Source organism: Pteronotus mesoamericanus, unplaced genomic scaffold (genome assembly GCF_021234165.1).
Source record: "Pteronotus mesoamericanus isolate MK-2021 breed Mesoamerican mustached bat unplaced genomic scaffold, CSHL_Meso_final scaffold_85, whole genome shotgun sequence".
Taxonomy (NCBI): Eukaryota; Metazoa; Chordata; class Mammalia; order Chiroptera; family Mormoopidae; genus Pteronotus; species Pteronotus mesoamericanus.
The window spans coordinates 21,383,888-21,411,786 of NW_026555329.1; the positions used below are offsets into that span (position 1 = coordinate 21,383,888).

Here is a 27,899-nt window from a genome sequence, read left to right on the forward strand (position 1 = left end):
TAGTCCTAAAAACAGAAAGTATGTGATCAGTAACAAAAGGTCTTAGCCTAAAAAATGGCAAATTGTTGACAGTTTGGGGTAAAAAATAATAATAATAAAATAAAAATTTTATAATACAGAAGACTTTTGGTTAGAGTTAACAGTGGAAGAACATCTTTTAATAAATGTGAGAGGGTCTGAAAATGATTAGATTGAAACATATCAAATTCCTGATAAAGCATGTATCCTATTAATAGATGAGTAAGATCAGATTTAAATCTGAAGGAATATATTGTCATTACAGAAACAAAAACTCTCCAAGGCATTTAAATAGTTGTCAAAATTAAGCTAAAAAATGGTTTAAAGCTGAAGAGATTTCATGTCTCAACGCTCTGTCCTTCCTGGAGAATACACACATTTTTTAATACATTACAGGCCATGGGTCCCATTGTTGAACTAGTAAAAAAAGTTACATATGCCTGAAGACCTGTTACAGTTAACCATAATAAACTTCGGAAGTGTCTTTTCAACAGTTTTAAACAACTGACAATTACCTTTTGATAACAACTCATCTGCTTTAGAAAACAAAAGGTACTAATACCTTATGAAATTAGAATCCTTCAATTTAAAGTATTATTAGAGAATTTAAAACTGTTGTTTAACTATATTACAACTCCTTCCCCTTAAGGACAAATAGTAAGTTCAAGTCTTTTCTAGCACATTAGATATAAAACAACATTCAGCATTAGTATAAATCAGAATTTGTATGCTTTTTAAATAAACAAATACTTCTTAGTACTGTTCTAAGAATTCAATGAGCTCTGGGAGTGGAGGGATCAAGCAAAAGCGAAAAAGAACTCATGGACATATGAACAACAGTGTGATTGCAGAGGAGCTGGGGAGTGGGTGGAGGTAGAGGAAGGTATAAGGGGATAAATGGTAATAGAAAAAATACAATAAAATATAAACTGAAAAAAGAATTAAATGTAATAATGTATATAAAGCACTTAGCATGGTGGCTAGCAAGAATTAAGTACTCAATAAATAGCATTTATAGTGCTTATTCTTATAGAAAGGGTGTGAAACCCTGAAAAACAGTCAAGTGACTTTAGAATGTATTAGAGAAATCTGTAGAGGCAGATGGACAGAATAACAGTTAAATATCGTGACTTAGCAAATTCAACGAGGAAAGCAATCTTAACTTATTTATCCTTGTAGTCCCAGAATCTAATATAGTGCCTGGCACGCATAGTAGGTAGTCAATAAATGTTCATTGAAATGAAATAAGAAAATAAGTTATCTAGAAAAGAAACAAAACGAGGTAGTCTAAGGTTGTCTGAAAAATAAACTGAGTCCAAAAATTACTATGCTCCAAGCAAGTCACTTTGAGAAAGAAAACATAATTCCTAAGCATTTATAGAATGATGCAATAAAAACTCACCTCAGAGTGGTCTTTTTAATGACTGTGCCACTCTCAAATCTGTTTTGGCAAATGTGTCACATATAAGTCTAAATGTTAGAGAGAAGTATTTTAAAATTTTGTTTTAAAAAACTGTTGTGTGCACCCTCAAAGGTGGAGAATGTACCAAAAGCATTGAGGAATCTAACTTCCATTCAAGGAGAATCAGATAAATTTAATTTATATTTCTTAATTTATTTATACATGAAAATTAGTTTACACTTACAAGTTGTAAACGCACGTATTTCCCTTTCAGAAGTTCAAGTGCACACCCCAGAGAAGAGGAAAAAAAGAAAATGATCTCTCTCAAAATTGGGCAGTAGTATAGAAATACAAAAGAGTATCTAACAAAGCTTCCATGTCTCAGCAGTCACCTGTTAGAGCTCACACTTAAGCACAGTCTGTTTTCAGGGGTCCCTTGTAACAAAGACTCCAAATTCACAGTTCAACAGAAGTGCAATATGAAAATACAGTCCTATCTTCCATACCCTACCTCCAAGAATAACAGGGATCAGTAGAATTTTTTAGAAAAACCTTTTCAAGTTTTTGCCCATCACCTCACTAATAATACACTCAACTCTATAGAGCGTTTGGCTTCTGACACTAGTCAACCAGGTAATTTCCAGAGAGACAGCTGGAGCTACATCTCCTGAGCCTACTTCAAACTAGAATCCGTGAACAGTAACAAGTTACAAATCAAATAACAGTCCCAAATCAACTGCTTGAAGGAGGTTTTGAAAATAAACAAAAAATCCTTTAACACATCTACCTTTAACAAAATGACAAATGTTTTCAGGAAAAAAAAATCCAATGGTAACAGTTGACACTACAGAACAGTGTACAGAGTAATAACAAAGAACCTGGGACACAGAGTAAAATTATGCTTAAATTATCAATTTAAGAATATCAATGATCAATTCTTAAATTATTCAATGCTTCTTATAGTGCATTGAAAAGTAATCAAATGCACAAAGGCCTGTAAGAGCTATTGTCCAGTCACTGACAACATTAAAATTATTTTTAAATCTACTTTCTGTAGTGGCAGTTTAAAAAGCAAACCAAATTTTAATGAGAAAAACTGCCTAGTCCAAAATCTGCAAATACAGTTAATTTTTTTTTTTTTTAACTAAGAAGTAGGAAGGTCAAACATAGAAACCAAGGTGTGCAACATCTGTACGTGATGATCCAAACGAGTTTTAAAAAAAAGTCTCTCTGGAATTAAGGATTTCAAATAATACCTTACCAAATATAATCTCATACAATCTTTAAAAATCATTTGTTTTTTTAATCACTAACAAAACAAAACCTTACAATACAAAGATTTTTCACATTATACACTTTGTAAATTAAGAACTAAATGTAAATCCAAACCACATTTGAAACATAAGACTTTTGCTTTCACTACTAAACCTCTTACGGAATAGGTCTTCATTTCAATACAAGATTTTTCAATATGCCATTCCGGGTGAATAGAGTTTGTGGGACTAATTTTCAAAGCGTCCTCAGGAGATGCTTAATTACAGTTCTAGTCCCAATTTCCTGCGACTCAAAGAGTAACGTATAGAAAATAGCTTATACACAGTTACGAAGGGCAGGAATGAAGGTCCAACGGAGAGGCCCATTCTTTTGTTTTGGTGGCAGAAGATGCAAAAATAAAGGTTCATAAGAGCCATCTACACCTACCCCACCCATCACTGCCCTGCAGAGCACTTTCATCCATCGGCTCAAGACTCTCTAGCCCTCGAGATCCCGAGATCCCGTGGCTTTCCACATCTCAAGGGATGGGCGGGGGAGGCAGTGAGGTCTGGGGTACCGGAAGAGGGAGGGTATAGATTCTTTAAGGACAGTGACAAGGAGATGCATCCAGAATGGGGAGGATGGGACGCGCCACAGAGACTCAGAGACTTGCAATTTCACTGGGAGAAAAGCCCCATTGGGGAAGACAGAGGACAGTGCCTGTTCAGGAATGGGGACAGAGAGACAGACAATCCTCCACAAGAGCAGGCACGCAAATTTGTATGAGACCGCGGAGGGCGTAAATTAGGCAGCCCGAAATGGGTTGAAATCACCTCACACAGACCGGTACCAAGAAGCTGAGACTTACGGTTACTTCCCAGGCTGAGGGTAAAGGGTCGGAGGGACCCCGCAGCTCTGCAGTTCTGGCACCGCCGTGGCCGCCCCTGCCTCTCCGGAAGAGCTGGTGACCTCAGGTACACACACTCCCCTCCGCCCCACCCACCCGGGCGGGCGCCCCCTACTCGCCGGCCCGGGTGCGCCCGCCGGGCGTAGGCTTTTAGGGCCGAGGGTGAGCACTGGAGACCCGTGGGCACGCTGCGTGAGCCAGAAGCGCCCGCAGCGAGGTCAGAGTCAGCAGGCGCCCCCCATCCCTCTCCTGCCCGCTGCGCAGCCCCACTCGGGGGAGGGGAAGAGGGGGCGGTGGCTCTTGCCTCTGCCTCGCCGTCAAGTCCAGCTCATGCTCTAGCCTCGTGTGCGCGCACGCACAGCCCCTGTCCGCTCCTCCCCTACCCCGCCTCCTGCTCAGCCGCGCGCCCTCGCCAACACCTCAGTCCCCGAGTCACCCGCCGCCAGCCCCAGACAGCCCGTAGCCCCAGCGAGCAGTAGCAGAAACGGCAGCAGCGCTGCTGCTGACCCGGAAGCTCTTTTGCAGCCAACCGCGAGGCTACCCGGGATGTGAACCCGGAAGCGATTTCCTCGCCCGCCCCGGTAGCAGCGGGCTGGAAAACTAAGGCCTTAGAAAATCTGGAATCCCCTAGTTTTAGGAGAAGATGAGGGGTAGATGGTGCTGAGCTGCGAAGAGATGGGAGGACAATAAAGAGCCCGTGGGCAAGAGGTTCTCCAAGTCCAGACACCTGAGCTCTAGAGGTGCGGCGTAGGGAGCGCGGCCGAACGCGTCCGGCAAATTCGGGTGGAGATCAGGGTTTCCTTGTTACAGGAAGTTAGTCTCGGCGGCTGCTAAAAAGGAAAGGAGGAATGAAAAAGCGGTGACAGTCTCCCGCCCGCAGGTGACTGTCCCACCCAGTGAGTTGAATGTAGTGCCCTGAGAGGTGCTTGGTGCCTGCGTGGGTGAGACGAGGAGCAGCAAGATCAGACTCCAGTGAGAAAACAGGTGGGAGGCTGGACTATCTCCACATCTAGTTTCTCCAGGCAAGGACTTTATTTCTTACAAGTAGTTACAAAGAAGCCAACGGCACTTTTTGGGTGGCAGCTCTCTGAGCAAAGAGGCGTGCACATCCTTCCCTGGTAATGCATGTTGATGGGTGGGGGAGGAAAAACATCCTGGGCAATGTGTCTATTTTTGTCATTTTAGGGAAAGCAATTCTCAATGTCATTTTAGCTCACTTCCCCTGGCTACATCCATCTCCATCTTTAAAGGCTTTTTGTTTTGTTTTGTTTGCTTTTTTCCCCACGTTGCTTTTAGGTTCGCCAGAAGTCTTTAACTGCCCCAACTCAGTATCTCACTTCTATTCCCATCTCACTTTTAGAGTGCTTTTGTGTCTTCCCGGTTTCTCCCTTCATCTGGTCTTTTAACTGCTTTGCTGTCCTCATCTAATTTAGGAGAAATGTCGAAAACTCAGAAATGTTTTATAGCAATGCAAAACAATTCATTCCATGATCTTTTTCTCTTAACCCCATGTTAATGTACGATTTTTCCCCTTAGAACTGGGTTATAGAACTACACTAACAACTAATATATACAATAGCATATTTAGGCATATTAGGGATGAAATCATGCTTGTCCAAATAACCTCATTAAATGTACTTGGTCTTCACCGTAGAAATTCACTTCGTTCCCAATTTCAACTATTACTTAGTTCCTTCTCTGTTAACCAAATTTAGTATAATTGCCTTCAAAAGCTATTTGAAGATTATTAAATATCGTAAATTTCAGAGTAGAGTGTCACTTAATATAAAGAGTTTCAAAATTATTGGTGACGCTTGGTGATAAGTGGTGACTGGTAGAATTGGTTGAAGGGACAAGGAGAAAGCAGGCTGGGGTAGAAGAAGCACTAATAGGTATTTTCGATTCTACTTTATTATTACTTCCTCTCTTTTTATTGCCATAAACCAATATAAGCAAAAGAATGAGGTTTTTATGGTCAAAAATCCCTGTAGGGGAATTCTTACTGGTATTTAGTTTCCATCTCTTCTTTTTAATGATATACATAATGTCTTAAAATAGTGGATTTGTTTCAGCAGAATGGGACCAGGGGCAAGTAACTTAGTCACTTCATCTTAATTTTTCTTCTGTAAATTGGGGATAATAATAATCCCTACATCATCAGGCTTGGGGGGGTATAAAATAAGTTAATATATGGAAAGCACTTAGCACAGTGTCTAGCACATTATTACATTATAAGTATTATAGATGTTAGCTTTATATTATTTTAAAAGCATATTAAATGTTATGTTTAGACATTGAAAGCAATAAAAAAAACTTAGAGACAACTTGATAAAAAATGGCTAGGGGGATAAAAAATGCATTTTATTAGTGATTTTCAACTATGGACAGTATGGTTTTTTGGGTTTTGATTAAAGTTGGTGTGGGTTTTAAAAGGTTGAGAAACATTGCTTAAGTAAGGATGGAGGAAGGGTGTTGTGTGTGGGGGGGGCTTGGTGGGTTTTTGGGGGGGTCTCAGGAACATCTTACAGAGTCCTAAGATAATGTTCCATATTTTTTTATTTATGAACTTTCTCATTGTTGGTAATTTCCATTAGCATGTACTTCGCAAACTGGTAAATCATCCTTTTGACTTCAACTTCTGATAACTAAATTTATGATCCAGGTATTCACACGCTGAATCTTTTCCTCGATTCAAAAGTCTTTTTAAGTTTGTACATCTGTACTCTATATCGCAGATGTTTCTTACTAAAGACATTGGCATTCTGTTAAACAGGACTGTCTACCATAGTAAACAGATGTTAACCACTGCCCCCCGCCCGCCCTGCTCCCATTGGGCACTAAATGGCATTTGTATGCCTCCCCTCTCCCAGTCATGGTGATAACTAGAAATGCCCCTACATACTTTCAAATGATCCCAATTAGGTACCTTTCTGGTGGCAGTTCTTTGAGCATGCATGTCTTTTCCCAGTAGAGGATGTTAACAGGAGGGCACTGATGGGTCGTTCCCCAATTGAGAACCATTTCTACATATTTGTAAGGTCTCATTACTTAGGCAGCATATCATCATTTATGCTTGAGCATTTTCCAGAATAAAATGAACCGTATAACAAAATGCTACATATTTCCTATACTTAGTAACTTGAACCCTTATTAAAACTCAGTCTAAGCATATTGCAAACTCTAGTTATACCTCTATTATTTTTAAAGTTACTCTCCCAATTCCTTTACATGTATTTCTTCTACCCTAGCAGTTCTGCCTTCATATATTAGTAGCTTTTATTTATTTCCTAACTTAAGCCTTATGTTTCCTTTTTTCATGTCAATGGAAGTATGTATATTTCAAATATTCCAGTATGAACATTTCTTAGAAATAAATTTTTAGAATCTTTTGGCGGTATGTTAGCATTAAATGATGTAAAAACAAAAGACTGTAACTCTCATGGTTATGTTTTTTATTATATCACGTTTATCTTTTGGAGAAGTGATGAGATTGATAAAGCATTTTACATGAAATTTTTATTGTTTAAATATGAATTGACCAGCACAGGAATTGATTTGCTTTAAGTTGTGTTTAGAAAACAGAATTGCTTGATTTCTCTTTTAGGTGCTTAATAGGGGGAATAAAAAGGTTTCTGTAATTGTGTCATATGTTTTATACAATGTCTTTCTTGTGCGGACTTGCAATCTTCAAGGAGGCACCCATACAATTCATAATTTGTGAGATTTTATTATCTTGAAGTCTTTGTTAATCTGAGGTAATAAGTAATTGCTAAACAGAAATTCTGAGAAGTAAAAGGACTATCTTTCTCACATAGTATAGGAAGCTTTGTTGTATGAGGTGGGTTTTATGGGAACTGAACTGAAAAAAAATTGTATGAGAATGAATGAAAGGTCTTCAAAATGAATGTCTCAATTCTAATGTTTTACTGTAGTTTTTCTGGTGAAGTATCTGTAGTTTCACTGGATCTAAATCAGTGAAAATTTTTATAGTTTAAAATAAATTATTTAATTATTTAAATAATATTAAATTTTTTGTGCAATAATTTTAATGGTTGCTCTAATTTTAGGCTAATATTTACTTAAAATGACAAAAGCTACTGGATTTTACAAGATTTTTTTTTTTAAGGAAGTTTTCCTTAAACTTTTAGGGAGGTGCATTAAAGGTACCAAAATGAGTTGATTAAACTTCAGTTGAAAAAAACAGAATAAAAATTCCCCTATCTCATCTTCAATGACACTCAAAAAAAGTTCTTGAAAATAATCTTTTCTTTTTTTCCCTCTGACTCTATGACATTTGGAGCAATAAAGAATTCAGTAAATATGAACAGATCATTTTAATGCCTAATAATCTTTTTTTAAAAATCGAAAAAGGTTAATCTCAACATGGACGGGAAACTTCTTGTTTGATGTTCTTTTAGAAATTTGCTGGTATGTAAAGGAAGGGAAGCGTTTTAGTCTAGCCATGAAAAAAATGAATAATAGCACTTAAAGAAATAGAATTATTAAACAACCAAGAGAGTGCTTGAAATTCAGTTACTTGTTGGAAATTGCTCAGTGGAGATGTATACATATATATTTGAAAGAAAATAGTTGTATTATTTAGGGAATTATAATGAAAGTGGAAAATATTCTTATGTCTTTGTCAGAAAGCTTTCATCAACTATCCAAATGTTTTCAACTGTAATAGGCACCTCCAAGGAAATTATAAACTATATGTTAGCTTATCCAAATGTCAATTATCAAAGTTCTCTCTGAAGGTTTTGAAGAAAATGTCAACGGCAGCTACCTATTTCCAACTTCCAAACTATTAACAATATAACATTTATTTGTGTGACTTATGAACAGTAAGTGTTTAATATTCTGAGTCACTATTTCAAGTCAGTATTTACTTAGTATTTATAAGACTTTTTTATAATTGTATCACTTTTTTAGATGCAGAAAACAGATTTCTATGCAGTTAAGACTTCTGAAAGTATGTATCCTCCTCATTAATTTTTTTTTTACTTTTAATAGAAAAGGGAAAAAGGATTATAAGGAAGTCTTAAATTATAAGCCATGGTTTTGAATAGTTCAGTTGTAAGATATATAACCCAGTCATCTCTAGCTTGCCTTTTAGGTAGTATATATATTTAGGAAAAACAATATCTTATTTAGTTGTGTTACAAAGTGATTATGTATCCTCTAATTTAATCTTTCAAGGCATTTCTTTGTTTTATAGAGCAATGGGAAATCCAGAAAACATAGAAGATGTATATGTTGCTGTTATTCGTCCAAAGAATACTGCCAGTCTAAACTCCCGGGAATATAAGGCTAAATCATATGAAGTAAGAACAATTTATTAACATTTGACTTGCTACTACTGAATGTCAGTCTCTATTACCATTTTCATTTACATATAGTCTTACCATATCCTATAAATTCTTCTTGACAACCTAGATCTTGACAAGCTAGAATTGAAACCTTAGATCTTTACCTATCACTCTTTTTTTGCTGTATACTTTTGACCATTTTTCTATTCACTGATACATATAAGTTATTAGATATTAAAAAATATTTGAGTTTTCCTTGTAATTTATAGATTTTGTTTTTAGTACAATTTTTGGAATGGTTCTCAAAAGTAAAAAAAAAAAAATCGCAAAAGTCATCTTATTCAAAATTACAATCTATGCATTGTTCTTGGTTATTTTCCCAAGGAACTATTTTTAACAATTTGCTAAAAAATATTTTTTTTTACCTTTAACTTCTAGGAGATCATGTTATTTTTCTATAGTTTTCAATTATACAGGGTGGGGCACAAGTAGGTTTACAATTTGTATATAAAATAATACAATAATTAATAATAATACAAGAATAAATTATGTTTGGTGTTCTCACAACTATAAACCTACTTGTGCCCCACCCTGTATTACATATATTAGTAAATGTGATTGGAAAAGGGAGAACAAAAACAGAATTATCTTTTTTATGCAACAGATTCCAAACCTCATAAAATACTTCTAACCTTATTTCTGTAACATGTTGCTTAAATTACTTTTTGGGGGTTAGTTATCTGAAGTCTAGTAAAGGAGATTGCAGGGGTTGTCAGGTGGCTCCTGCTTTAGCAGTGCTCTGGCATCCTCGTTCTCAGTCCTGGGTGCACTGTTGAATCACCTGGGGAATTTGAAAACTTCCAGTACCAGGACCCCACTCCCCAAACATTCTGATTTAATAGGTCAGAGATGAAGCTGGGCATTGATATTATTTTAAAAGCTTCCCAGGTTATTTTAATATGTATCTATGATTAAGAAAGACTGCTGGCTTATTCTAGAGCAAATAAATTTAATTTAAACTTTTTCAATATTATTTTTCTTATCTAAGATTTTATTGCATGAAGTTCCCATTGAAAGACAGAAAAAAAAGAGAAAGAAAGTTTTGTTGGAAACTAAACTTCAAGGCAACAGTGAAGTAACACAAGGCATATTGGATTATGTAGTAGAAACCACCAAACCAATTTCTCCTGCAAACCAGGGTATCAGAGGTAGGAAACTTTCTTTTTTTTTTTTCCCCCTCTCTTTTCTTTTCCTTTCTTTTCTTTCTTTCCTCCCTTCCTTCTTTCCTCCCTCCCTCCTCTATCCTCCTCTCCCTTCCTCCTTCCCTCCCTTCTTTCCTTCTTTTCACACATTTACTTTAAATGCTTGTGGAGAAAGACATTTAAAATATATATATTAAGATCAATTTCTTTTTATGTTCCTTTCTATTTAAAAAAACTTGAAAAAGACTCAAATTTTTTTGAGGTACACCCTAGCCCCCTTGAAGAAGTAACTGGAGTAAAGAAAAAGTAACCTCAGTTTTTTTAAGTTGAGAAACATTTAATGAGTGTTAACGAGTTACTCAGTAGAGACAGGAAATCCAAGGGGTCACATGAAAACTAAAAGTTCAAACTACTTTTTCCAGAAGTATAGTTTCCTAGGTATCTTTGAACTGCTATTTTTATTTCTCTACTCCAGAACAAAGAAAACTGTAAAGCTCTCTTCATAACTAAGTAAAAGTTAAGATTCATGGATTAGAAAGAGTCCTAGCGCTGGCTGGTATGGGTCAGTGGATTGAGTGCTGGCCTGCGAACCAAAAGGTCGCCAGTTTCATTCCCCCATCAGTGCACATGCCTGGTTGTGAACCAGGTCCTCAGAAGGGGGTGCGCTAGAGGCAACCACACATTGATGTTTCTTTCCACCTGTTTCTCCTTCCTTCCCCATCTGTCTAAAATTTAATAAAATCTTTAAAAAAAAAGTCCTGTAAGTTACCAGGTAGCAGAGGTTTTCTTCCCATTTGTCACAAGTAGAAAACCCTATTCAAAGAACCAAACTGAATTACAGAAGAATATTTACCCTGAAATTAAGGCCCCATTTAAAATGTTGGATAATGTATAGTCTATGAAACTGATTAAAAATTATTGAGAAGTTTTCACAGGCCATAACCTCACAAGAAGCAGACAGCAGTTAGAAATTGCAGAAATTATAAATTGTGCAAGATTTAGGCATTACAGTAAAAAGGTAAAGGTAATTCCAGTCAAAGCAGTTGGAACAGTTGTTAATGAGGTTAAAGCATACCTCTTTCAAGTTTATTTGGCATTTTTTGTTTGTTCATCTTTATAGGGATTAGTTGTCTAACTCATCTGTTTTAGTAGTACAGAGACTATTTTTGTTGCAGAGATAAGGCTGAATCCTGTGGTTTGATTTACTAGTTATTTTGGATATTTATTCACCAGAGATAGCTAACTGTAAGCTTACTTTTCATAACTTTTGGAAGTAGCATTCACTATATTTTACCTTTCCAGTACGGCCTAGAGAGGTTTTGTGGTTTGGGATTCTAAGCATTGTAACACAAGATTATCAGTACCTGCATAAAGTTACAGATCTTTGATATATATTTTGAGTCGCACAAACAACATCTCCTTTCTCTAATTATCAGATATGATCTAGAGATTGATCTTATCTAAAAAGGGGACTAACCTTGTGGGTGATAAAGGCATGCAAAAGTCTATCTTTGGATGCCACAAATTTGTCAGCCTTTTCTTCCTTAGTCTTAAACTTTTCTAGTGTTTTCATCCAGACTTGTTTTACTGTTGCTAAACTGTTAAAATTACCAGGATCTATTCTGAGATCAAATTCCTGAAACAAAAGTCCAATTAACCCAAATCATATATTTGAGCTGAGAGTCATAATGTGTTACAAATTAGCCAAACTCTACCACTCAGTCCATTCACCCAAACAAGGGATGGAAGTGGTGTCAGTGTAGACAAAGATGTCCCCTGGCCCAGAGGGCTGGGTCATTTCTCCTAGAAGTTATGAGTGGACAGGCACCCTGAAACATGTCTAGCATAGTTATGCCATGTATACTTAGTAAAACATACTAATATTTTTTCAAGTAGCACTTAATAAGAGAAGTTAAAATATAGAAGTTTTACTTAACTAAACAATTATATTTATGAGCCAAACCATATTCTGACTGTCTTAATCAATTGACATTTCCTAAATGTGTGAAATATTTTTATAGATTAATATGATTCCTTATAGAAGTATCACATGAAAACCACAAATGGTTTTACAATAGCAGTTATGCCTTACCTTTTTGTGCAGTGATTTTTATAATTTACAAAACACTGCCAAAACTTGTTCATGAAATTGTTAAATTGGTCCTATGAGTTGGTGTATGGTCATTTTCATATCTATTAAAACACATAGGTTGTCACCTGCTAAAATAATATTTCCATTAGTGAAGGAGTTAAGACTAGAACCTTCATTTCCTAACCCGTAGTCAGCTTTTATTTTTTCCCCCCACAATAGATCTCATACTAACAGCTATAATTGGCATAGTAGGCAGTTGAACAATGGAGCAGAACTTGATTTGGGGAAGCAGCAAGGCAGGAAAGATTAAGTAAGGCAAAACCTCAAGCCCAACAAAAGAAATATTGCTTCTGAAATTTAATAGAATGTTATTCTGTATCTAATGTTTCTATTTTGTATAAGAATCCATTTTATAAAATAATTGGGGGCTGTAATAATGAGCCATAATAATCCATATACTGATTCCAGTATTTTGTGAATAAATGAAGCTACTTGAACTCTTAAATTATCTACCTGTCCATGGAAGACATCCAGCCAGGGTGAGGAACAAGATTCTATTTCTTGGGGTGGAGAGATTGGAAGGGTTCATAAAAATTGTGGCAAAGGTGTCTAGAACATGAGATGTTTTAGAGTACAAGACTTCTCGGTTATTATTTATGTTGTCCTTGCTGCCAGATCAGGAAAAACAGACTAAGAGTGTTGGTTACAATTCAAAGCAATAGTTTATAATCCAATCAGATTTTATTAAAAATTGGAAATTTAGGGTGGAGATTGTAGATTAAGTGAAGAGGTGCTAAACTATAAGATTTTGCAATTTATATACCACCTAACTTAGCCAGCTTAGAATGTAGTAAAAATATGAAGATCTGCATCCCTGCTGATTAAGGAATCATATGCATCTTGATCCTTCAGGATGCCTCGCTGTTCAGCAGGTCTGTCAGCCCTTAGCAGAACAGTTTTTCTTGCTATTCACAGGAAGCTTCTCTTCTGAGTCAAGACCAGGACTGTGAATCCACTGGTTAATTGTACACAAAATGAGTATTATCAGAATTACTAGTTTTTATTAGGGCATATAATAAAATAGACAATAATATTTTAATTCCTCTCACTGCCTTTTTAAAAAAATTCTAATTCTCAATGTAATTTAGAAAATGTAAAAGCCTTCTTTTAAATTTTTACTGACTTAAAAAAATTATTAGGAAAACGAGTGGTACTACTGAAGAAATTTCCTCTGGATGGGGAGAAGATAGGCAGAGAAGCAGCATTGTATATTGTTCCATCAGTCGTCAAAGGTAAAGTTCAAGTTTTATCTTATGAATCATTTTGTGCCTTAGATGCTAAGTTAAAATCTATTGTGAGCCCTGACCAGTGCAGCTCAAATGGATATGGTCCTGCAAGGCAAAGCATCAATGATTCATTCCTGTTGCGGGCACATGTTTCTCTCTCACATCCATGTTTCTGTCCCTCTCTCCCTCCTTGGCCTGCTCTCTAAAAATAAATAAATCAATCTTTTTAAAAAAATCTATTGTGGAATTTAGAAATTTGCATTCATAGTTACTGCTATAACACTTGTGAAATATATGTTGTTACTAGGAGATGGGAAATTTGTTATTTAAACAAAGATGTTTTGATTTCAAAGTAATAATCAGACTTCTGGACTGAATGATAATTTTGTTTCTGTGGGAAGTCATAATTGAAACTAAAAAGTTGTCAGGTTAAACTAAGGGATTTTTCAAAGGATATATACAATAGCTAGCATGGAAATAGATATTTACGTATTTTTGAAAATTAAGATATTATGATCAGGACCACTCTTGTGTTTGGGACAAGAAAGTGTCCGGTAATAGTTCTAAAATATTGTCCCAACAGCAGTGGCACTATTTTAAATGGTATTAGAAATCTTACAAATCAAAGTATTATAACACTGAGAAAGAGGAAATAATTTCAATTCTCCAAGATTCTAAATACTGAATTCACCCAAGTGGATAAGGGCACATGGAGCTGGCCATCACTTGAATACAAGTCTTCTAATTACAAATCTAAAATAATCTATACCTAACAGTTTTTTTCCCCCTCAGTATACTATAACTTTTAAATAAACATGGAGCTATACACCTTTTATGTGATGGTATATGATGGCATAATTCTTTTATTTTTCTTTTCCAGATAATACTAAATATGCATATACTCCAGGATGCCCTATTTTTTACTGCTTACAAGATATCATGCGAGTCTGTAGTGAGTCCAGCGCTCACTTTGCTACTCTTACAGCAAGGATGTTAATAGCCTTGGATAAGTAAGAAATAAGTAGAATTTCATTGGGGTTTTTTTTTCCCATTGCTGAATAGTATTCTGTTGTGTGTATATATTTCACATCATCTTTATCCAGTCATCTGTTGGTGGACACTTAGGTTGTTGCCATGTCTTGGGCTATTGTAAATAAAGCTGCAAATGAATATGGGGGTACTACATATATCTTTACCAATTAGTGCTTTCATATTTTTTGGGTAGATACACAAAAGAAGAATTACTGGATCATATGGTAATTCTACTGTTCATTTTCTTAAGGAACTCTCATACTGTTTTCCATAGTGGCTGCACCAATTTACATTCCCACCAACAGTGCCTGAGGGTTTCCTTTCCCCCACATCCTATTAATACTTTTTATTTCTTGTCTTTTTTTCCCCTCCATTCTTTTTTTTTATTTTTATGCTTTTTTTATTGTCTTTTTTCCCCATTACCATTTAACCCCCTTTATACCTCCTGACAGTCACCACACTGTTGTCCATGTCCAATGAGTCCTTTTTCCTATTTTTTCAATCCCTTCCCCCGCCCCATTGCCCTCCCCACCAACACCAGGAGCTGTCAGCCTGCTCTCTATCTATGAACCTGTCTCTATTTTGCTTGTTAGTTCAGTTTCTTCATTAGATACCACATATAAATGAAATAAAAGGTATTTGTCTCTGACTGGCTTATTTCACTTAGCATAATATTCTCCAGGTCTGTCCATGCTGTTGCAAAGGGTAAAATTTTCTTCTTTTTTTACGGACAAGTAGTATTCCATTGTGTGAATATACCATAGTTATTTTGTCCACTCATCTACTGGTGGACAATTGCACTGCTTCCCTGTCTTGGCGATTGTAAATAATGCTGCAATGGACATACATAATAGTTATTTTAACAGATATGCAGTGATACCTCAGTGTGGTTTCAATTTTAAAGAAACGGTAAGTTTTTATGAAACTAGATTTAATATTGAGTTACTCTCATCAGTGAACAAGTCTTTTAACCTATCATGCCCATGACTTTGTCTTTCTGTAACAACAGGGCTAATGTATCTACATCTCAGTGGTTTAAATTTTAAAAATGCATTGCATTTTTTGAAACTGGTTTTTTTATTATAGTGGTATATGCATTTTTAAAAGTATTTTGCGGTGTCCATTAACAAAACTTTTATTAATAGTAAATGAAGTACTTTACCAACATTAATTAAAATTATAAATGTCAATATGAGAAAGTATCACATATTAGAATTGGATAGTATTCTACTTTTATCTTCACTTTTGAATAAATATTTCTATTTCTTTTTTCTATTTTGCTAGGTGGTTAGATGAACGTCATGCACAATCTCACTTTATTCCAGCTTTATTCCGACCATCTCCTCTTGAGCGAATAAAAACTAATGTCATAAATCCTGCATATGCTACTGAATTAGGTCAGACAGAAAACTCACTACATATGGGCTATAGTGCACTAGAAATAAAGAGTAAAATGTTAGCCCTAGAGAAAGCAGATACCTGTATTTACAACCCTTTATTTGGATCAGATCTTCAATACACAAATCGGGTAAGAACTGAATATATTTTGGCTCTGATTTCAAAACACATTTCATCTCAAATGTAAATTTTTTTTTCTGAGGTAAATGCATCTATTACTATTGTAACCATTAAGGTGACATCCATACTTAGCTCTATATATGTATTAAAGTTAAATATCTAAAACTCTTAAGGGCTTTTTTGGGTTTTTTTGTTTTGTTTTTCCTTTCTAGGTTGATAAAGTGGTAATTAATCCATACTTTGGCCTAGGAGCTCCAGACTACTCAAAAATTCAAATTCCCAAACAGGAAAAATGGCAGAGAAGCATGAGCAGTGTCACAGAAGACAAGTACTGTTTTGGTTTTACTCCACATTGCTTTTTAAAAAACTTACATTCTACCATTATAATATTGCTTAAAATGATATATGCACTTAATATGTAATATAGCCATTGCATAAGTGACGTAGTTTGTAACTGCTCGGTGATATATAGCTTTCAGTTTGTTTTTTTGAACAGGGAACGACCATGGGTAGATGATTTTCCTCTCCATCGAAGTGCCTGTGAAGGAGATTCAGAATTATTAACCCGTCTTCTCAATGAAAAATTTTCAGTCAACCAATTAGATAATGACCACTGGGCACCCATTCATTATGCATGCTGGTAAACATATTACTTATTATTTTCCTTTTTAAAGAATGAATTCTTAGTTATAAATGTTAACGTTCCTTTTCAAAATTATTCTCATTCCAGCCACTTTTTTCCTACCATGTTTGCCTTACAAGCTTTCTATTGAGATCTTCAATTACCATATATGTGCGTCCATTCAGAATTGCCAGGTCTGCCTCATGGGAGAAGTGTGTTTGTATTCTCAGGCATTAACCAGGTCATGCCAGAGGATAACTAACGACCAGCAAGTGTCATTGCGCAGCACAAGGTCCCTATTTATCCTAGCAGTTTTTATTGTTTTTTTATTGGAGTTATGTTTACTTATCCTTACTATAAAATTTACATGTGTTAACTACTTATGATTGGACCTCATATTAGAAAAATATCCTTTTAGTTCTTTGCGGGGAAACCCTCAGAAGCTCTAATTAGAATCAAAGCCTTCCTTTTTTTTTTTTTTTTTAAAAGGATGAGCGGGATTAGCTCACAGGATTGAGGTTTAGCTCTTTCCACTAGTTGCCCATTGTAGTTCTTGCTCACCTACTCTCCTCACATGATGGTAACTTTTCCCCTCGGTTGGGCTAAGTTCTTAAATTTGTATTCATAGCAGTAGTTAATCATTTGCTATAGCCCATCATTTAGAGAGGATGTAATGAAGTTATTTATCATTATTTCTTATGGAAAGGTAACTTTTGACTTACTGGTTAAAGTGAATTTCTTTGGCTCATTTAAGAAGTGCCTGTATTATTTACTGCTTGTTAAATGTCCACACTTCTTAGTTGCATGACATTGAGCAAGGTACTTCACTTCTTTGCCTCTCTGTTATTTTTAATCTCTATGTAAAACGCATTAATTAGATCATTTCTACAGTTCTTTTCAGCTCAAATTCTTTTGGTTTCACTAATTCCAGTATTTGTGATCAAGAAGCTAAATATAGTTGCTTTAAATATACATCTTTTATTCCTTAAAAATATGCTGTTTCCTTAGAAATATGCCTCTTTATTCAGTAAATATGCTTTTAATTTTTTTTCTCTTAAAAAGACACTTCTTTATTCTATAAATGTTTTCTTGTTTGCCCATTACAGACAATTTTTTAAAATATTTTATTTATTTATTTTATTTTATTTTTAGGGAGGGAGAATGAGAGGGAGAGAAACAGCAATGTGTGGTTGCGTCTTGAGTGCCCCGACACTGGGGACCTGGCCCGCAACCTGGGCATGTGCCCTGACTGGGAACCGAACCAGTGGCCTCCTGGTTCGCAGGCCAGTGCTCTAGCTGCTGAGCCACACCAGCCAGGGCCCATTACAGAGACTTTTTATATCAGGTTTGGAGTTACCCTAAATCTTCCTTAACTAAACTTACAGTTGTTTCTTCAAATTACTAGTAAATACTGCTAGCAGCCACACTACTAAAAAAAAACCCACATGCTTTACCTGGAACTAAACAAAAAGAGGTGGAGAATATAGTTCAATCACCGAGAAAGTACACTGTGAAACTGGGGAAGACAGGTGGTGGATTTCACTTTAGGAAATCCAAATTTATATTAGGCTATATTGTTGCCCTTTGTGGGGGGTGCAGGCCTGGAGTTATTTTCTCCTCTAATAAAAGAATGGTAGTATCTTCCACTACCTATTACATAAAAACAGAAGTATGGTATAGATTTAATGTGCTTTGGATTGTCCCTAGGTTTCAGTCCCAACTCTTAGTTCCTAAAAGTATGACCTTTAGCAAGTTACTTAAAAATCTCTAACGATCTGTTTCTTTATATACAAGATGGGCTTAACCATAGTACCTTTCTTAAGGTTAAAGAAGAAAATGCAAATAAATATTTTGAGAATGTCTGGGATATAGTAAGCAATAAATGTTGGCTGTTACTATTAAAGTATTGTAAAAATTTAAAGATTTTGATGTGTAAATCTAAAATTCAGTTATCTTCAGTGTTTTTACTTGGAAAACCTTATTACTGCAATACACCAAGGAAAAGAGTTTTATCCTTTGATAAAATTAAGTTTGTGTCAGCTGGGAAATAATAACTAAGTTTAATACACCAAGAGGCATGGGTCACCTTGCTAAACTTTAAATCAGATAGACTATTTTATTGATGTGAATTTGAATGAAGACTGATTCAACTATTTAGTAAAGAACTTAATGACTTTATCTTGGAAATGTACTCTTATAAACTAATTGGTACAAGGATTGAGGAGGAGAATACTATTTCATCAAGAGATTAGGAATTGGGGCCTATATTTATAAGTTTAGACAAGATATTTCACCCCTCTTGGTCTCTTTTCTCATCTTTGAAATGAGAGTTTTTATTAGATCAGTGGTTCTCAAACCTTGGTGTCAGAGTCCCTTGTCATGCTTAAAAATCACAGGATCCCAAAGAGCTTTTTTTTATGTGAATTATATCTGGTATTATTTATCATATTAGAAGATAAAACTGCAAAATATTTGAAGTATTTATTTAAAATAACAATAAACAGCTATTAACATAAATAACAAATTTTAGGAAATATACTTCCCAAAATTACAAAAATTAATGAGAATTGCATTGTTTTTACATTATTGCAAATCTCCAGCTAAATAGAAGATAGCTGGATTTTCACATCTGATTCTACCTTAAATTAGTTGCAATGTAACATGTCATGTAGCTTCTAATACACTTAGGAGAAAATGAGAGTGAAAGGGGCAAATAACATCCTAGTATTATTATTATGAAAATATGTTTGACTCAGAGAACACCTTGAAAAGATTTTAGGGATCCTCATGGGTTCCCCGATCACTCTTTGAAAACCACTTAATTAAATCATCCTTAGGATTGCCCCAAGCTTTTAAATTTCTCATATTGGTGACCATGTACCTAAAATTTTTTCTACAATCCCCATTTTCCAAAGTTATTCAAGTTGGCTTTCTCCCCATATTGGTAACTTTTTAGACACTCAGTAAATGTCTCACTGACATCCCATGTTCTCTTACCTCTCTCAAATCATTTTCTTTTCTTTCTGATAGTACTTTTAGGCTTCATATCATTGATAGCAGGTGTTTTAGAACTATAGTGATTTTGCTCCCTACAGATTACTCCATCAGTTTCATTTGGGCCTTCACTGTAACTTAGCTGTTTATCCTCTATGTCTCGTTCACCATGTCAGCCTTTTAGTCCTCCCCAACAAGTGATTGTAAACCTTTCTACTCTTAAGCTCCTGAACTCCCACTGCTTGCTTTCTTTACTCTCATTGGATAGTTTTATTCCTATTTTCAAAGAAAATTTAAGGATTAAAAATGTCCTCCTTCTCTACCACTAATCAGTTTTGTTCCCATCTCTCTCCTGTATCATAGGATATACAAGTAAAAATCCTTCTTGTTCCTCATTAAATTTACTTTCTCCTATTCTGTACTTTCTTTCTTCTTGCCTTCAAATATATATGGCTCTCTTCCCCCTTAAAAAGAACCTGCTGTTTCTTCTGGACACTATCATGTTTCTTTCCTTCCTTTTATAGCCAGACTTCAAAGGTGAGTGAGGTACCACCACACTATTTATGAACCTTCTTAACCTTTTCTATATTTTAATCCCTTTCCCTACTCTACAGTATTTAATACTGTTAAACAGTCTTTCATTCTGAGAACAAGTGAGAGTTAAAAGAGCATAAGGGAGCTATAATGAAGGTCAAGTATAAATGCAAGCTATTATTATTACATCATCCTTATTACTGAAATGCTGGTCTCTGTTTTGTTACCCAAGCATGTGTACTACTGTGGAAATTGCTATACTAAGTTTCAAAAACTGAATTTTAACTCTGGCTGGTAACCATAAGGCCTTAGGCAAATTACTTAATTGGTTCAAGCTTCATTTTTCTCTTCTGATCAAGCAAAATAACTTTGCTTGCCTTGTAAGTTGCTGTGAAGATTAAGTAATTATAATTATATCAGAAAGTTGAAAATTTTAAAGCATCATACAAAATATATGTTTACATTAATTACTTTTGTTATAACTTACTGGATTGGTCCCTTAGCATTTTTTTCCTGTCCTGAAAGAATGTATTTCAAGATGCATTTCATTGTTCTAAGGTGATAATCTTTCTCTAAATTTTCTCTCAGAAAGGTTTCATTCATTTTCCTGGCTCATGCTTTGTACTTTTCTGGGTCCTGCTTATTCCTTTTCCCACTACCTAAGATCTATTTACCTCTCTTCAATTCTTTCCTATTTAATATCCAGTTCATATTGTTCATCTATCAAAACTCTTCATAGGACCATTTTAGACTAAAGTAATCTTTTCCCAACATCTTTAAAGCATTAATTATATACTCTATTGATTTGACAAGTATATAGTACCTTATTTTGTTGGTTGGTATCCTAAACTGTTAATGTAAAAAAAAAATTTTTTTTGAGCATTATATGACTATCCCATGTTTTCGTCTTACTTTCTGATTACATTGTACTCCTCTATCATAGCAGAGATAATGTATATTAGACATGTTTGTGTGTCACACATTACCAAATGTAATAGCTACATACAGAATTATGTCTTTGGGCCTATTTTTTAAATGACAGGACTTTGTGAAAAGCATAAGTTTATGAGTTTTTTCCTTGATTCTGAACACATTTTTGACTAAAACTTTTATCTAATTTATTTTTATACTTTGTTCTATTTTGTATTTAGGTTCTATTTTCTCCAAGTTGATTAGAAATAAACACAGTTGAATTGAAACAATAATTCATAAATCAATCCCTAGGCACTGAAAATTTTGTCAATCTTTTTTAAAAAATTTTGATGACTCTTTACTATCAATAACTAATATTTCAAGGCACAATATACACATAGAGTAAGTTTTGTTGTTAATGATAATGTATGTAAATCCATCTTTGAAGGGACCTTTGTAACAATTTTGGGTGGTGATTATTATTTTTTTCCAGTATATTTTATTGATTATGTTGTTACAGTTGTCCCAATTTTGCCAGCTGTGCCCCGCTCCACCCAGTAACCCCTTCCCTCCAGCAATCACCCCCTCTTAGTTCCCATGCATGGGTCATGTGTGTAAATTCTTTGGCTTCTCCATTTCCTATATTACTCTTAAATTCCCCTCTCTATTTTGTTCCTACTAGTTATGCTTCCTAATTCCTGCACCATTTCCCCCATTCTCCCCCTCCCTCCTCCCAGCTGAGAACCCTCCAAACGATCTCCATACCTATGACTCTATTCCTCTTCTGGTTTTTTGCTTAGTTTGTGTGTGTTTTTGGTTTTTAGATTCAGTTATTTATAGTTGTGAGTTTGTTGTCATTTTAATGTTCATAGGTTTGATCTTTTTTTCTTAAGTAAGTTTCTTTAACATTTCACATAATGAGAGCTTGGTGATGATGAATTCCTTTAGCATTACCTTGTCTGGGAAGCCCTCTGTCTGCCCTTCCATTCTAAATGATAACTTTGCTTGATAAGTAATCTTGGATATAGGTCTTTGCTGTTCATCACTTTGAATGCTTCTTGCCAACCCCTTCTTGCCTGCAAAGTTTCTTTTGAAAAATCAGCTGATAGTCTTATGGGTGCTTCTTCTTAGGTAACTATGGGTGCTTCTTCTTAGGTAACTCTCCGCTCTTCTCTTGCTGCTTTTAAGATTCTCTCTTTATATTTAAATTTTGGCATTTTAATTATGATGTATCTTGGTGTGGTCCTCTCTGTGTCCAACTTGTTTGGGACTGTCTGTGTTTGCTGGACTTGTATGTCTATTCCCTTCACCAAATTAAGGAAATTTTCTTTCATTATTTTTTCAAATAAGCTTTCAATTTATTGTTCTTCCTCATCTGCTTCTGGTGCCCATATGATTTGGATGTTGGAATGTTTTAAGTTGTCCCAGAGGTTCCTAAGCCTCTCCTGATTTTTTTGAATTCTTATTTCTTTTATGGTTGAATATTTATTTCTTCCTTTTGTTCCAAATCGTTGACTTCAATCCTAGCTTCCTTTCCTTCACTATTGGTTACCTGTATATTTTTCTTGATTTCACATTGTGTACCTTCATTTCTTTATTTTTTTTGCCATACTCAGTGAGTTCTCTGAGCATCCTTCACCAGTGTTTTGAACTCTGCATCTTATAGGTTGGCTATCTCCATTTCATTTAGTTCTTTTTCTGGGGTTTTGCTCTGGTCTTCCATTTAGCCCATATTTCTTTGTTTCCTCGATTTGGCAGCCTACCTGTGTTTGTTTTTGTGTGTTAGGTAGAGCTGCTTTTACTTCCTGTCTTAGTAGTGTGGCCTGTGTAGCAAAGACACCTGTAAATAAATTGTTGGGGACGGAGCCTTACTTAATTGCCATGGCAGAGCATCCTGCTTCACTGCTCCATGGCTCCACTTGTGGTGGGGATGGATCCCAGAGAGGGGACAACACTGCTGCCTGGCCTCTGGAGGTTTGCCCAGCGCTTGCCCCGTTTCCAGTCACTTTATCCCCTTCTTGTATGTAATTGGTGCCCCTACAGCTGCTGCCCTAGGGTTTGCATGCATTCTAAATCCATGTGAACCCTTTAAGGGAAGAGAATCTGACAGTTTCTTCTACCACCCCAACCCCTACTGGTTTTTACAGCCAGAAGTAATGGGAGTTTATCCCCCTAGTGCTGGAACCTTTGTCTGTGTGGTCTGGCCAGGGGCTGGGATCACTTGCTTCCAGGGTATCCCTCCCAATTTTTGTCCACCACACATGAATGTGAGACAGTCCACCTCTACCACTGTCACCACTTGTCCACACCACACCGCCTCTCTGGCCCATCTCTACAACTCCTCCCCTCCTTCCCTCTTCCTACCCATCTGGATGAATGTGGCTTCTTTAAATCCTTGGTTGTCAGACTTCCACCATTCAACTCGATTTTCTGATGGTTCTGGATGTTATTTGTTTCTGAGATCTGGTTGTAATCCTTTTTATGGTTGCATGAGGAGATGAAGTTTGTCTACATATACCTCCATCTTGACTGGAAGTCAACATTTGTCAATGTGTTAATTCCTTGCTCTCTGCCTAGAAAAATTTAGATTTCTTTGAGGTGTCCTCTAAAATTTGTAGTTTTAAAACATCTGAGATGACTGTTTTAGGTTTTTTTGGGGGTTTTTTTTTGTAGGCTTGGAAAAGTTGAGGCTACTCGCATATTGCTGGAGAAAGGAAAATGCAATCCAAACCTTTTAAATGGACATCTTAGTTCTCCTCTTCATTTTGCTGCTGGAGGAGGACATGCTGAAATAGTACAGATCCTCTTAAATCATCCCGAAGTTGACAGAGTAAGTTATTTTTTTTTAATGTTCAAGCAGTAAATAACAAGTGAATAAGAAGCAGTGAATGACACTAAAATGTTTAATGGGATACTTGAGAGGTAGCTGAAAAATAAAAGTTGCACTAACTATATAGAATAAGTATTACATATAAACTTTGCTTTTGTGCATACACATTTCTGTTGTGGTAAAATACGCCTTGCATAAAATTTACCATGTAAGCCATTTTTAGGTGTACAGTTAAGTGGCATTAAGTACATTTATATTACTGTGCAGGCATCACCGCTGTCCATCTCCAGAATGCACATAAAATGCATCCTCTGTTCTTTTTATATTGTATTTCCTCGAAAATGTACTTGAGAGTGAAAAAGATTTTCTACACACTTTCAATGAATTTGTATTTGTGAAGGGAAAATTAATAATTTTAACAAAACCTTCATTGTATTTATAATCAGAACTTTTCAAAAACAATCACATTGATTAGTGCTTAAAGTATTTCATACTTAGAAATTCATGTTTAAGTATAGCATGTACTAAGTATGGTTAATATTTACTTACTACTTGAGAAGAGTCTATTTTTGTAATCAAACTTTAATTGATTGAATGATATTTTCCCTTAGATTGCCATATAATTATCATGCCTTTTTTCTTTTTCCACTTTTTTCCCACATTTCTAGCATATAACAGACCAACAAGGAAAATCCCCTTTAAATATTTGTGAAGAAAACAAACAAAATAATTGGGAAGAAACTGCAAAATTGTTGAAGGAAGCCATTAACAAACCAGTAAGAATTATCTTCATACTAGAGCCATGCATCCTACTCAACTTGCTAAGTAGTTTGAGGATCTTTGGCAGGAGTGGAAGGATGAAAGGCTGGCTGGCTTTCTTTACTGCTTTTATAAAACCTCATGGTTAGACTTCATTAGTATTAAATTTGTTACCATCCAAAACACTTGGACATTTCTTCTTGCATAGCAGAATGAAACTTGCATAAATAAATCTTTTAATCACTTAAAATTAATCTAATTTCAAGTATAATCTCTACTTGGTATGCTAATTACAAATTGTAATCTATTCTTGTAGACATATGTCTCTTGGGCCTTCTCAGCACTATTTTATATTTGTAAAAACATTAAAAATTGTTCATTAATTTAGTTTCAGCAAGTTTCTTATCTATTACAGATTCATTTTCCTCCTCAAGAAAGTGAATGGGTTAAAATGGGAGAGTTCCTAGCTTTTTCTACATCTTCACCATGGCCTTTCCATCTAATTATGTCCAAAATAATTAGTAGTGACATTAAGGTAGAAAAGAATTAACACTAGAAAAAGCTCAATCCTAAAAGTTACAGTGATGATAAATACATCATCAGTTGAAAGACAGTATGAAAACTAGATAAAAGGATTCATACCAACAAATACAGGATAAAAGTTTGATACCAACAGATGTAACCTGTATGTCTGAGTCTTCCCAGACATTCCCACCAACTAGACCAGCAATTCTCAAACCAGTGGGATGTGGCTTACTGTGGGACTGCAATAATTGTTAAACATGCAGTATCTGACTATTTAGTCAGGGGCACTGACCTCTTTTCCCTTAGACTGTCAAATAAAAAAATGACAACAGCCAATACAACAGTAGCCATCCGATGTGAATGAATCAAAATTATACATTTTTTTTTGTCATATTGGCAAAAAATATCACGTATATTTTTGGTGTACCACAGAATTTTAGTAATTAGTTTATGTGTGCCATAAGATGAGAAAGGTTGAAAATCACTGAGCTAGACAATAAGTCTTTGTTGAATATTTCTGTGAATTTAACACCATGAAATGTTGGAAGTGATAAGGAATTTATAGTCTTACTTTAAAGCTAACTATACACACACATTGTCAAAACACTATTCCATGAGCACATGAAAATAAGTAGTATAATAGATAAGTGAAGTATAACATAGGCACCCTTATATTTCATTGCAATTTATTTTCTAATTGTATATGTAGTTAAAACACTTTTGTTCCTTGGCATGATTTTTATATTAAAGTGTATAAGATAAAAGGAATTAAGTAGTTTTATCCAAAATGAACTGGCCTGAAAGTTGTTTGGCGGTATCATTTACTTCTCATAACAACAAAAATGTATTGAGAATATCATTTGTCTCAGGGATTTTCTGAACTGGAGGAAAGGAATTGGCTCAAAGTCCATTGCTCATAACTTCTGCCTGCAGTCTTCTATCACAGAGTCCTCTTAGAACAAATTATTTCTGATACACATTCCTGTAGTATAATTTGTGGCCCACTTAGACTCATGAGGTCCTTGACTAACACCAACCAGATTTAGTTAACCAGTGTACATCCCCCATTTGATAATTTACTTTGTACATAAGGACTTTAAAATATCCTCTCTGAAGCTTTTGAAGTTGAAAATTTTAAAAAGTCATTTACCTTAATTCCTCAAACTTACTTGACCATGGAATAGCCAGAGGAAAGCATCTTAGAAAATATGAATAATGGAAGTAAAATTTTTAAAAAATATTGCCAGAAGATTCCCATTTGAAGCAGTTTTTCTGATATTTTCCATGTTAGAAATCTACATTAAGGAGATTAAGTTGAAATTAAAGCATTTTGTTGGACTGCATTGTACAATTTGTAACTAGGTTGCATAGTTTTTTTTAAATTATTTGTTCTAGTATGAAAAAGTTCGAATATACAGAATGGATGGATCATACCGTTCTGTTGAACTGAAGCATGGAAATAATACCACAGTACAGCAGATAATGGAAGGAATGCGTCTCTCTCAAGAAACACAGCAATATTTCACTATTTGGATCTGTTCAGAAAACCTCAGTAAGTTAGTTGTTGTTTTGTTGTGTAAACTTTATTATATTTTTTGAGAGTGGCTTGGTAAATTTCAGTATAGCATCAATTTATTACTTAAATTTTGAAATGATAACAATGTTCTCTTTTACCTAAATTATTAGTGCTCAAACTCTTGAAACAGGTAAGTCTCTGGGCCCACTCCCCACCCCCCCACCCCCAAATTCATTCAAACAATATTTTAAGTGGTAAAAACCAAAACATTTCTTCTCTGGCAATGGAATTTGATTTGAATCCCATTAAACATGGTGCTCACCCAACTTCCCTTCATTTTCAGTGCTCAAAATAATACAAAAGTTTTTCTTTATATTAATATTCTTTCAGATCTTTTTTATTTAATGTCAATCTAATTTCACTATAGATTTGTGTCTCAAAGTATTGTATATACATAAAGGATTTAATTTAGGTTATTGTGATTGGTTATCTAATGGTTTAATTGTATTTTTTTAAACCAAATACTACTGACTATCATAATTAAATAGGCTCTCATGGAATTAAGGATCTTAAATAGATTTAATTTTATTTCCTTTAAGAATCATTCTCATAATTCTTGTGTTCTTAAGAACAACAGCAATTAACCTCACCCTGACTAGCATGGCTCAGCTCCCTGAGTGTCCTGCAAAATGAAAGGTTACCAGTTCAGTGCTCAGTCAGTGCAAATGCCTGGGTTGTGGCCCAATCCCTGGTTGAAGCATGCAAGAGGCAACCAATTGATGTTTCTCTCACACATCAATAATTTTCTCCCTCTGGCCCTCCCTTTGCCCTCTCTCTAAAAATAAATAAAATCTTTTTTAAAAAAGCAATTAACCTCAAGTTAGGTGGTGATATTGATAATGTCAGTGTTGATTTAGACTTAATTTGTGCATATTTGGTACTTATGTGTAGAAAATTTAATATAAAGTTTCTATGCATTGAAATAATTGATTTGTTTTTACATTATCATCTACAAAAGGACTGATGTTTTTCAGGCCTTCAACTCAAACCTTATCACAAACCCTTGCAACATGTTCGGGACTGGCCAGAGATACTTGCTGAATTGACTAATTTGGATCCCCAAAGGGAAACACCACAACTTTTCCTAAGAAGAGATGTGAGACTTCCTTTGGAAGTTGAAAAAAAGG

The 27,899-nt window shown here is 35.2% G+C and overlaps 2 protein-coding genes across 6 annotated transcripts in view; one reads left to right on the forward strand and one right to left on the reverse strand.

Annotated features, from left to right (window-relative positions):
• The window catches only part of ANKIB1 (ankyrin repeat and IBR domain containing 1), a 144,994-nt gene extending 141,032 nt beyond the window's left edge, over positions 1-3,962 (reverse strand). For 3 of the 5 annotated variants that reach the window (XM_054564118.1, XM_054564116.1, XM_054564117.1), the window contains exon 1: positions 3,543-3,961. The gene's annotated coding sequence lies outside the window, so the exon portion shown is untranslated. Of the gene's footprint in view, positions 1-3,542 lie in introns of all 5 variants that reach the window. The other 2 variants (XM_054564120.1, XM_054564119.1) reach the window with 1 other exon arrangement.
• A 169-nt stretch (positions 3,963-4,131) lies between these two features.
• Positions 4,132-27,899, forward strand: part of KRIT1 (KRIT1 ankyrin repeat containing) — a 38,177-nt gene continuing 14,409 nt past the window's right edge. The window contains exons 1-12 of the mRNA XM_054564498.1: positions 4,132-4,603; positions 8,800-8,905; positions 9,939-10,098; positions 13,384-13,476; positions 14,351-14,480; positions 15,787-16,030; positions 16,233-16,348; positions 16,517-16,660; positions 23,756-23,912; positions 24,581-24,688; positions 26,592-26,748; positions 27,747-27,898. Of these exons, the coding sequence (XP_054420473.1) occupies positions 8,804-8,905; positions 9,939-10,098; positions 13,384-13,476; positions 14,351-14,480; positions 15,787-16,030; positions 16,233-16,348; positions 16,517-16,660; positions 23,756-23,912; positions 24,581-24,688; positions 26,592-26,748; positions 27,747-27,898 (1,563 nt within the window). The 5' untranslated portion in view covers positions 4,132-4,603; positions 8,800-8,803. The remainder of the gene's footprint in view (positions 4,604-8,799; positions 8,906-9,938; positions 10,099-13,383; positions 13,477-14,350; positions 14,481-15,786; positions 16,031-16,232; positions 16,349-16,516; positions 16,661-23,755; positions 23,913-24,580; positions 24,689-26,591; positions 26,749-27,746; position 27,899) is intronic.